At 46.6% G+C, this 11,824-nt stretch overlaps 1 protein-coding gene across 2 annotated transcripts; it reads left to right on the forward strand.

Annotated features, from left to right (window-relative positions):
* Positions 1-307: 307 nt before the first annotated feature.
* On the forward strand, positions 308-10,632 carry ANXA4 (annexin A4). 2 transcript variants are annotated; one of them, XM_057402561.1, is made up of 13 exons: positions 308-331; positions 4,440-4,495; positions 5,360-5,435; positions 5,892-5,986; positions 6,259-6,372; positions 6,524-6,614; positions 7,358-7,437; positions 7,821-7,877; positions 8,525-8,618; positions 9,095-9,190; positions 9,643-9,701; positions 9,928-10,050; positions 10,311-10,632. In XM_057402561.1, the coding sequence occupies exons 2-13, from the start codon at positions 4,493-4,495 to the stop codon at positions 10,368-10,370; spliced, it is 948 nt and encodes a 315-aa protein (XP_057258544.1). In that variant the 5' UTR covers positions 308-331; positions 4,440-4,492; the 3' UTR covers positions 10,371-10,632. The 2 variants fall into 2 exon arrangements, with proteins under 2 accessions (XP_057258544.1, XP_057258543.1); XM_057402560.1 differs by lacking the exon at positions 308-331 and adding an exon at positions 510-783.
* The last annotated feature ends 1,192 nt before the right edge of the window (positions 10,633-11,824 follow it).

The raw sequence follows: 11,824 nt of genomic DNA on the forward strand, positions 1-11,824 counted from the left end.
CATTATAGTAACTGTACTTCTGGCATCAGAGGAGACCAAAGTCCCTGGGGATACACACAAGGAAGATACGTATCATTGCAATGTTGATTTCCCTCCTTCAGCCTCATGATCTTGTCCATGGCTGTGTCACGTGAGGGTAAAACTGAAGTCCTTTTGCCTCCAGTGTTTTGACATGAGGGTGGTGCAATTTATTGAGGCAAAAGTAATAAGCTGTATGAAAATAATCATTCTTCCAGAAATCACGGCTGTTTGTTGCTCAGTTCTTAGACAAGGGGGAAAGGATGCTGAAGACCTGAGGAGGTGCTGTGGCAGGAAAGGAGGCACAATACAAGTAAGAAATCCCCACAAACTACACGTAGGAATGAGCAGAACTTCTTGCTCAGGGCTGTTTCTGCCTCTTGCTGTGTTCCATGTTGTCGTCCCCCTCAATCCCCCCTTTGGGGTGCCCTGTTACAGGCAGCACAGTGAGACATCAGATGCTGCCTGTGCGCTGGAAGGGATTTTGGAAGCCATCCCAGGCTGCCAGGCCAGCTTTTACTTGCAAAGACCACTGTGTAACCCCAATAGTGCGTTTCCTAAAGGTGTGTGATGCTCCCTAAGGAATCTCTCCTTGCTCTGGGTCACAAGCGCTTGGGTAAGGGCAGAGGAGGGCAGCAGAGCTGGATTGCCTTCCCATCGGGAGGGAGGAGTCCCTTTCTGCTCCAGGGCGGGGACATCGCCATCCAGGATAAGCCCCGAGCACAGCTCTCCCATCCCTGCCAAGGCAGCCGCTGGGGACATCAGGTGAGTGCCAAACCAAGCGGGGGTCCCCTCTGGCATGGGGAAGGGGTTGCACGGCGAGAGGTGCCTGGGAAGGTGCCAAACTGGTCCCTGTCTGCCAGACGGCAGCGGCTGAAGTGCGGCTCTGCCGGAGCGAGAGCCCTTGGCTGGGTGGGTGCCCATCAGGGTCATGATGCCAAGGCATTGGGGCAGCCCTAAAGGACACAAGTGTGGGGTGAGGAAGGACTTCCTTTGGGAAGGAGGAAAATGGCTGACTCTTTCCAGGCACAGGTTTTGCTTCCTATGTCTGCCGTGCCCAAGCTGGCACGTCATCCTCGCTGGAGAGTGGAGGGCATGGCAGAGAGTTGTGAAATGGCTTTGGGTGGGTGCACAGGCTGAAGCGAGGAGAACAAGGCTCTGTTACCTCACTGTTATGTTTGTATTCCTTATGAGGGCAGTGGCCAGGCAGAGGTCACGGTGTGGGAGGTGCTGGGATATTTTGGCTGGCTCGGGGCTTGCCAGCAGAAGGGGGATCCTTTCCTGAGCTGCAAACTGGGCTGGGCTCAGAGCCACTCACCCTGCTATGAGCCCCAGACCTACCCCGGGGCACTCTGCTGAAGCACAGCCAGCTGTGGAGGGAGCAGGCTGTATCCACACACTGGAAACCACTGGTGGTGACAGCCATGGAAAAGCTGATCAGGCACAGGGTGTGGGGCTGTGTTCCAGTAGACGAATGAAAGAACTAGCCAAACAAGTCCAGTGTTTGCCTTGCAAGGGGATGGGTCCCAAAACAGTGGTTTTCCACTCCAGGTCCTAGGTGTAGGACTGGACACATGTCTATGGGCTTTTAGAAGAGATCAATGTGCGGCTTACAACTGCTTGGTTAGCTGATAAAGCCTGCCAGGAAACAAGTCATCCATAGGAAAGATTTGAATAATGGGAGGGAAGCCTCATACACCTGCACTCTGGCATCTGGGCACAGTGTTCTGAGCCTGCTCTAAGCCAGGTTTACCTTGCTTAGTGCATCCTTCCCCCTCTCTCCTGGATCCAAGAGCTTCTGTTAGCCTTCACACAAATACATGGAGTGGGTGGCTGGGAACTGCCTGACCATTAACTCACCCAACAAAGGTGGGAAGGGTCCCACAGTAACAGGAAGGCTGGATGCTCCCTTATCATATACCAGGGAACATGGAAATCATTCCCTGATGAAGATCTGAGGCCAGGATGAAAATTTGCACTGATTTTCATCATCTCAAGACCCTATAAATAGTGGTCCTAAGAGGGAGTCCCTTTGAGCTCTCCTGGACCCAGTTATCTCCCTCTGAGTGGGGCACCTCTCGGAGCCCCCAGACTCTCCAAGTTTAGGAAATAGGGGGATCATCCACCTGGGCTATTCCTGCTGCTCACTGACACCCAACCCTGCTGAGCTAGCTGATGTATGTTGTTAGTATAGGACAAGTATTGTGCTATATTTAACATTTATATGTCTATATATATCCATTTATCTCCATCTTAGTGTGTTAGTTTAGATACTTGTGAGTGCATGTACATTAGGTTCAATAAGCAAGTGTTGTTAGAAATCCTGTGATTCATTTAACTATAGAAACTGCTGCTAAATGACATTTATTATGCTTTAAACATAAACCCTTGTCCAGGTCTGGGACTAAGTCTGGATTCACCTCTGAGAGGAGGTTTAGAAAGCAGAGTGGTCTAATCTGAACCTCATGACTCAACGTGTCTCCCTTATTCCTTTGTATTTTCAGTTTCTATACACATCATTTCAATTCAATTCTGTATAAATCACTTCAGTCCTGCATAAATCATTGCCAGTTCTGACACAATCTCTTTTTTGTATCTAACAGAGTGAACCTTGCAATTGAATTCTGTTGAATCACACATTTATCAATTTCTATTAAAATTCCTTCTCTGACAGTGATTCCTTGAGCAACCTTAAACCCTTTGGTTTCCTGACGTGTATCAGCAAGCTCAGGCCTTTATTCTGGGCTGAAGCAAATAACATGAGGACAGGGATTAGCCAGGACACCTTAGCACTTGCGAGCTGCCTCTCTGCATGCATAGTTTAACTGTTCAAAACACAGTTAAGTGTTCCTATCCTGAAGCTGGCTTTCCCTATTTGAACCATGTTAAGCTGCAGAGTGCTGACAAATCTGGCTTTGTGTTCTTTATATGATGCTGAAGCTGGATGAAGAATTGGACTCTTAAAGTCAATACAGTCAATATTCTGTTGTGATTTGATATTGCAGGCCTATATGCAGCACACCCATCCTTTCCTCATGTGTTGGTTTGAACCAGCTCATTTGGACACAGGAATTTTCTGCCTCCCACCCCTTTTTCCTTGTTTATTGACCTTTCTTTTCCCTCTAAGCCACTAAGCCAGGCTGTCAAATATTCCTGCTCCTGTGTACAAGCCAACTGAGTGGTAAAACTGCATCAGAAGCACATATGTGAAATTCAAAGCCGTTACTTAGTGTCTGGCTAAAGCAAACCAAGTTGGGTTTGTACTTCTGTAAAGATTAGAGAAGAGCAAAGATGAGTTTTCCGTGGTCTAGATCAGGTTTTGACTGCTGAAATCTGTCAGCAAAGGAAAGAAAACAACACTAATAACACTAATAACTTTCCATATGTCGTCTGATTGCACTGGGTGGAATAAAGATGACCTAGAAAGCACTTGGGAGTGCCTGTGTGTAACACATCCATGGCAAATGTCACACTGAGCTGACCTGCCTAAACTGCACCCTCCCAGTGTGTTCTGGATTTGTAAGAGTCATGTGAGCTCTTACTCCTGCTCTTGCACAACTGTCTGGGCTCATTGATACCAGCTCTTAAGCACCACGAGCAGGATTAAGGGGAGATGTCATCAGCCACTGGCATCACCCTTAATGGGAGAAGCTCAGCTCATGCTGGGCTGAGTTGGAGTTGGAGGGAAGTGAACCTTGTCCTAGTACTGTTAACCGACCAGGGATGTGAGGAAGATACTCTGGGGGTGTTCATGTGTAGGCCCTGTGCATGAAAGCCAAATCCTAAGCGGAAAAGACAGCCCTGGGAAGATGGCAAGAAAGGGTTTGTCTCTCTTGAGGTCAGTTAAAGCTGCAGCCTACAAGGAATTACACGTTGCACCAAGCTGAGCAAGGGCTGAATGCAGCAGATTTTAAGCAAGACGGAAAATAGTTCTCCCATCCCACTCCTCAAGTGAAGGTATCCTTTGCATGCTCATCTACACCTTGATGCTGTCTCCAGCTCCCAGGGAGTGTGTGTAGAGGCTGTCAGGACACCCTCACCCTAATTCACCCTTAACCTGACGAGGTCAAAGCCGTGTATTTTGGAGGCCATGGGGATTGAAGCTTTTTTGCTCCCAAGGCAATGTTATCTGCTTCTCCTTGTAGCCTCAGCCAGGCTGTCACACCAGTGATAGAAATGTCTTAGATCACTAGTGCTGGTCATCTGCCTGTGCACCACATCCTCCCTTCAGACAGGGCTGGTATCCTGGCACTGATGTTGCAAGCAGCCTCTGTTCGGTACAAAGAAGGACTGGAAACACAGGGATGCTGCTGGGAACACAGGGAAATGAGCTGGTTACTGAACCAGCCCCATTAGCTGGTGAGAGAAGGTATATCCTATTAATTATTTGCTAGAAAACTAACACTCCTTTTTTATTACAGTTGTCAACTGCCTGGAGACTCAGACAGTAACGGCCTGACCCCATCTGAGAGCCATGGTGAGTGTGTGTGTTGTGTACCATGCTGTGCCAAGCAGTTGCTCTCATCAGATAAAACATGGGGAGTGTAGCTCAGATAAGCTCACAACAGGAAGAACACTATCACTGTTCCTTTATGGGGGGACGTTTATCACTTCTCTCTGCTTCCTTATTCTAGAGGAGAATGACCCACACAATTGGGCTTTTCCTGTTTGGGAGTTAATGGAAAATCCAATCAGATATTAATGCATGAATTTCTCCCCATAGACTTCCTGGGTATATTATTGTTTCCAGGTTCAAGCTGCAAGGTAGCCATTTATAGGGTAGTTATCCCTGTTTCAGAAAGCCTACCCTACAGGAATATTAAGCAGTGTTTTGCAGATGGTTTTCCTGGGAATATTAAGAGCTTTGGAAGAGACAATGTAGTCCCACAGAAATGGCACTGGACAGGGGGCAGGAGAAACCTGTTTGTGAACCACTGTTTTGAGTAAAACACTGTGCTTCCTGGCACCTGATGGTACAGAATGATGTTTTCTCTTGGAGAAGGCAGGAATAGGGCTTTGATGGGAACAGCTTCATCTATGATTTACATGGAAAACTACCGGCAAGAAGCCCCAGCCAGACTGAACAGAGATGTCAGGCTGTTTGCCATTGTCTCACTGGAAATCAGATACTCTGTGGGCAGCAAATGAAGTTGTGTCCCTGCAGCTTATTTCTTATGTGGCTGGGAGGTCCCTCTAGAACTCTTTTTAGGAATCCTGGTATAAAATCAGTCAGGTTTTATCAGTCAACTTTAACCAGGAAAAGGGGGTTTTTAATTCAACTCTATTATGTGTATGTCTCCCTTTGAGTCTCTTTTTCATATTTCCTGTCCTGTGGGTTTAGGCAACAATCAAGGGGGCCTCAAGTTTCAGTGCTGAGCAAGAAGCACAGGCTCTAAGGAAGGCTATGAAGGGATTTGGTAAGTTGGTCTCCATCCACTATTAAACCTCTGTTTTTCCCCAGGCATTGGGAATGTTTTGTCTGGTGGTTTGTTAAAGGGGAAGTCCAGCCATTGTCATTGCCCCATGAGGGCACTGAAAGGAATTGAGTGGCTTAAACCCAACTGGAAATCCAAGGCATGGCCACGAAACCATCCTTAGTCAGGCTCTTGTCTCTCCTGTGGTGTGGCACTGCCATGCTGGTGGCTGGGTTGAAGCACTTCTGAACACTGATCTAGGCCCCAGTGCTGTTGAAAACCAGTTGTGTGAGGAACAGAAGATGTTGAAAACCAGGTTGTTTGAGGAACAGAAGATACTGAGAACCAGGTTGTGTAAGGAATGGAAGATTAGGGCTAATGGCACACTCTGGACAAGATCAGATCATGCATCTGGTTCTTGTGCAAGCAGCTTGACTGGTTTGCATTGCTTTCTTCCAGGCACAGACGAAGATGCCATCATTGACACCTTGACCAAACTAAACATTTCCCAGCGTCAGCAAGTTCTGATCACGTATAAAAGCACTATTGGCAGGGTAGGTGGTCTTCAGAGATGTGTGTCTGTGGCTTTACCTGGGAGATGCAGGCATTCTGGGGTAATACCACTTGGGTGAAATGAGAACAACATCCTAATTTCCACAACAGTAAGGTCAGCACAAGCTTTCCCTGGCCAGGTTTGGTTTGGCCTAGTTCTCTTCAGAGCAGTCGTTCCAGTGAGTGCTGGAGCATGAAGAAAAGTGGTGAATGAGTTTGTTCTGTTCTCAGAAGCTGTTTCTCCCAACTCATTTCCCCTCTCTCCATCTTCTAGGATCTGATTGATGACTTGAAGTCTGAGCTGAGTGGGAACTTTGAAAGGGTCATTGTTGGTATGATGACTCCTGCCATCATGTACGACGTGCATGAACTGAGGAGGGCTATCAAGGTTTGGGATTCTCCCTTTTCTGTCGCCTTTTCTAGTCAGTTTAGTATGATAGGCCATAATTATACATTTAGCATTAATTTATTAGTATTAACTGCTATATAATTAGAAAAATATCCTAATGCTCGTGGATCTTGTCTTTGCAACTCCCCAGGGAGCAGGAACAGATGAAGGTTGTCTGATTGAAATCCTGGCTTCTCGCTCCAATGAAGATATTCGGCGCATTAATGAGAACTACCAACTTGGTACGTGGTGCACACTGCAAACCATCACCATACTGACTGAGAGTCACTGGTGTGCATGCATGGACGTGTGTAGAGGAAGGAGAAAGGTCTGATAGCCTTTAGATGTGACAAATGAGCCAGTACAGCTATTGCCATTTGTCCAGAGAGAATGCCTGAGTTAAACAAGTGTCAGCAGCAGCATTGCTAAAGCCTCAAGGGTTAGAGTTTCACCCAGAAATTGAATTGGCATAAATAAAATGGGATGGAGCAGGGCAGGGATTGTCCCCCTGTGCTGAGCACTGGTGCGGCTGCACCTTGAATCCTGTGTTCAGCTCTGGGCCCCTCACTACAACAGAGAGACATTGAGGTTCTGGAGCTGGGCCAGAGAAGGGCAATGGAGCTGGTGCAGGGCCTGGAGCACAAGTGTGATGGGGAACAGGTGAGGGACCTGGGGGGGTTCAGTTTGGAGAAGAGAAGGCTCAGTGGGGACCTTATTGCTCCCTACAACTGCCTGACAGGAGGATGGAGCCTGGAGGGGGGGTTTGGTTTCTTCTCTCAAGTAAGAAGGGACAGGACAAGTGCTGGGTTAATGGTTGAACTTGATCTTAAAGCTCTTTTCCAACCTAAATGATTCTATGGTTCCATGATGTTTAGGGCCATGAGCAGATTGATAAACTTACCACAGCTGGCAAATGCTGTGGACAAACACTGTCCAGGTGGTGGACCTGTTCCTAACAGATGTCATCTGTGTGTGCTCTTGCTAGAGTATGGCCGTACCCTTGAGGAGGACATTGTCTCTGACACATCTTCCATGTTTCGAAGAGTCCTCGTGTCCCTCTCGACTGTAAGTCCCAGCTAAGGGAAGCAGGGAATCTTGCTGTTGCTGATGAGCATGCCTCTCATTTCAGTGAGGAGGTGTTTCAGAGTGGCTTATATTTCACTTATCTTGCTTTTCACCTCAGCTGTGTTTCACACGTGGCTATTCCCTGCAGTGCTCTGAGTATGCATTAATGCTCTTCATAAAATGGGCCAGTTGGAGTGTATTGCTGCTCATTTCAGAAGTACAAATCACATCTGAGCCAGACTTTGTTGTATTTATAAGCCATCGTTCCATTTTAAGGATCCCATTAAGCATCTCCAGTAACTTGTTCTGAATGGGGGATTTGCAGGATTTGCTTCCATTAGTTGCTCTGGTGAAGTGAGTTTTTCATCCTCCTGTCTCCACAGGGCAACAGAGATGAGGGAACCTATGTGGATGATGCCCTTGCTCAACAAGATGCTCAGGTGTGTAGCAACTTGCCTCCTCGCAAGAACTGCCTGTTCTTGTACATGTGGTGTGTGATGAACTCCTGCTTTTCCTAGACCTCACGCTTTTCAAGGTAGAACAGTAAACCTGAAGCATCCACAGCAGTGCCCAAGGTGGAGACCTGGGCTCTGTTCTCAGTTTTGACCCTTAGAGAAGCTGCTTTGCTGTTCTGACTCAGCTGATGAAATGGGGATAATGGTTCTAAGCTCCTGTGCAACTCTGTGGTGAGAGGTCTCTACACAGGCTGGGGTTTTGGGAGGGGAGGTGGCACTTCCATTGAGAGATGCTGTGCTTGGTTAGTAGTTGTTGGAAAAGATCTGTGCTCTGGACAAGCTTCAGGCCAGCAGTGCTCAAGCACCAAGGACCTCCTCTGACAAGGTCATCTGCTTAGTGCACGAGGGAAAGGCTGTGGATGTTCTGTACCTTGACTTAAGTCAAGCCTTTGACACTGCTTTCCAGAGCATTCTGCTGGAGAAACTGACTGCTCATAGCTTGGATGGGTGTGCTGGTCACTGGGTAAACTGGCCTAGGGACATGGTTTAGTGGAGGACTTGGCAGTGTCAGGTTAATGGTCTTTCTGGTCTCCTCGATTAGCCTTACTTTGTCTATTCTTAATGTCTTCAAGTGCCTGTATGAAGCTGGGGAGCAGAAATGGGGAACAGATGAGGTACAATTCATGGCCATCCTCTGTACACGGAACAGATACCACCTACTGAGAGGTAGGATTCTCTGCAGTGTCCTGGATGTTTTTCCTTGTTTGAGGAAGATACTTTATACTTATTCACGAACTGATTGTGAACAGCAGGTACCCTGGAGCCCAGGTGTGTTCAATTCTTTAAGACCATTTTATTCCCTCCTGAGACAAAAAGGGACTGGAGAAAACTATCGGTACAACCTGCCTCAGCCTATGAAGTGTAGAAGTTGAAGTGTGACTTCCTTTGGGGCAGAGCATTTAAACTGCCATCACTAACTAGCAGTTCTGTAGAATGCTAGCAGCCGTGGTAGGCCAATTAGCAAGACTTGATTAATTAAAATGAGTTATTTCTGTGGGTCAAGCCCTGATTTAGCTTACGATGTTACAGTAATGGTACAATGCTCAGACTGAGTATGAGGAGCTTGATCTTACAAAGTGATCCTCAATGGTTTACACACTGTATGCCCTGCAGCTCTTTTTGTCACTCACTCTTCCTCCTAGTTTTTGATGCCTACAGACGAATTGCTGATAAGGACATAACAGAGAGCATTAAATCTGAGATGTCAGGAGACCTGGAAGATGCTTTGTTGGCTGTGGGTGAGTTCCCTGCTTTTAAACTTTGGCTACAAAGTACTTAAGCAATCAGAGATGTTGTATCTTGCCCTGGCTGGCTGCTTACACAGCTTCACAAGGCAGATCCATCTGGGGGCTTTTTGCAATCCACAGTGTTTTAATCTTTGCAAATACAATTGGGCAAGAAAATCCTGTGCTTTATGACATTGTTTGCTTTCCCAAGTGAAGCTTTGGTTGCTGACATTTGCTGTCAGGAAGCCTTAAAGCCTTGAAGAAAATACTACTGTACACTGGGCACGGAGACAGCAATTTATAACAGGTCACTATGGATGTCTGCATTGTACTTGCTGTTTGTTGGTCTTGAATTGAATCTTTACAGAATAAACACCTGCACTGAGAAAGCACTGTAAAGGTTTGGAAGATCCTCTCCTTCTGTTTTTATTGGTATTAATTCTCTTGTTCTCATTCCCTTACAGTGAAGTGCATACGGAATAAACCTGCATATTTTGCTGAAAGACTGTATAAATCCATGAAGGTAAAGAGCTTTTGGTGTCAGGTTATTTTCCCTTCCCTTTGCCTTTCCTTGCTCGAGTCAGTAGCATCACAACAATCATGAGCTGCTAGTGGGTCACTCCATCAATGCAAAGATGCTCTAACTAGGAACAGGTCCCACAGAAGACCAAGTGATAAAACCTTTGTGTCTGTGACTGACTTATCCAAAATGCTCTGTACTTAGTTGTAAAGTTGGTTTATTTCTTTAGGGCTTGGGAACAGATGACAACACGCTGATCCGGGTGATGGTGTCCCGCTCGGAAATAGATATGCTGGATATCAGAAGGGAATTCCTGACCATGTATGGGAAATCCCTTTACTCCTTCATTAAGGTGAGCTTTCCAGTGTTGGAAACAAGGAGCTGGATTTGCTAAGCAGCTTGAAGGAGACAGGTCCCTGCCTGACATCTATTGGGTGTTTCAGAGGAGGTGGAATTAAGGAGACTTTACATTTATGTACTGAAAATGTTCCTGAATGTTCTTAAATTGCCAAAGAGGACACAAACCCTACAACAGTCATATGTGCTGGGAAGAACCCAGCCTTGCATGGAGATGTAAAACCTAACCACGTTCCTTTTTCCTTCTCTTTCCAGGGAGACTGCTCAGGAGACTATAGGAAAGTGCTGCTCAGGCTCTGTGGTGGGGAGGATTAAAGGATGCCTGGTTACTGTCTGGGTGATGGGAAGTAACTGATCCTAAGGATTTCTTTCTTCTAATTTTTTCCCAAATACCTTATTAATTGCAATGAGCATTGACTTGGGTTAATGTTCTGGTTAGATAATGGCCATTCCAGTTGTCCCTTTCAATGTGCTTTTATGCTTGGAACACCCATTTGCCTACTACTTGGGCTAGTAAAGCCCATCTTAAACAGAATGCTGTAACCCTACATATGAAAGCTAAATCATTTCCTGACAAGCTGTCCCTTTGCTACTGCAAAACTTATCGACTGAGGCAAACTTGGATGCAGGATGTGAGAGGCAAAATGAACCTCACTAATGGAGAGTGCAGAATGCTTCAGTTCTTGCAAGATAATTAAACCACAACTCAATCATCTAAAATACAAGCATGTTTAGGTGTTAACTTGCCCTGTTAGTGTGGAGCATTATGCACTTAATGTATATATTGCCTATAGATCTGTAGGAAAGGAAGATGTCACAGGTGACATCAGAGGAATCTCTTGCTGCCCTGGTTATGCAGCAGCCCCATGTTCTTGGCCTGTCTTCCTTGGTGTAAATCATGAGGGTTCTGTTACAGACCCTTCCTCTGGATAAAGTGGTGCCATTAGAATGGTGCCTTTTAAGGACCAGCCTGTCCTCAGAAACCTCATCAGCACTCCCTGGTGCCTTAGAGGAGGTGCCTTGTCCTGGCTGGAGCCCTGTGTGATGCTGTTCTTAGAGGGTCCCGGTTTGTATCTCCAGGCCAACCTCTGGAAGAGGCTTTTCCCTCAGCCCCTACGAACCTGCCTGTTAAGCTGAGCATTGTTTTCACTACAAAAATGTGCTGCTTGCTTGGCTTAGCAATTCAAATAGCTCTTAAATAACCCCATTCTGAAGGCATCAGACAGTGGTTGGAATTCAAAGGTACTGATACAGCCTACACCCAATTTGGACACTCATTTTCTTCTAACCTAGGCTACTGTTGGCTTGAGTAGGAGACACTGCTGTGGCCTCAGCTAAAATCCTTTTCTTCCTTTCTGTGCTGCAACTGGAGACACATTCCTTAGGTTTGGTGGGAATGGAGGCAGAGCTTCTTCCAATGGAACTTTGCCCAGTGCCACTGAAGCTCAGTGAAAGAAGAATTGTCTTACCCAGTGCTTACTCAGATGCACTCAGGCTTGGGTTTGTGTTTAAATGCCTTATGTTATGTTGCTGACTTTTTAATAATGAATAAATGATTTGTTTCCAGAGATACTGCTGGGACTGTGCACGCTGGGGAGGTGATGGGGAAGTAACCACAGCCATCTCATTCTCAACAACTTCCGTGCTCTGCAGGCACTTTCTTAGCCTCAAGCTGTGCTGGGGGAGGTTTAGGCTGGATGTTGGGAACAATTTCTTCACCAAAGGGGTGGTCAGGTGTTGGAGCAGGCTGGATCCATGGGCTGTGGGCA

The sequence above is a fragment of the Pezoporus wallicus genome, unplaced genomic scaffold, assembly GCF_028554395.1.
Source record: "Pezoporus wallicus isolate ANWC-B61680 ecotype Strahan unplaced genomic scaffold, APGP_CSIRO_Pwel_v1 contig_2348, whole genome shotgun sequence".
Lineage (NCBI taxonomy): Eukaryota > Metazoa > Chordata > Aves > Psittaciformes > Psittacidae > Pezoporus > Pezoporus wallicus.

Bases quoted from the DNA above. Each gene is read 5' to 3' on its own strand.
- ANXA4 (XM_057402561.1), top strand. The intron at 5,987-6,258 runs GTAGGTGGTCTT...TCCATCTTCTAG, and splicing joins ATAAAAGCACTATTGGCAGG to GATCTGATTGATGACTTGAA. The intron at 9,191-9,642 runs GTGAGTTCCCTG...ATTCCCTTACAG, and splicing joins AGATGCTTTGTTGGCTGTGG to TGAAGTGCATACGGAATAAA.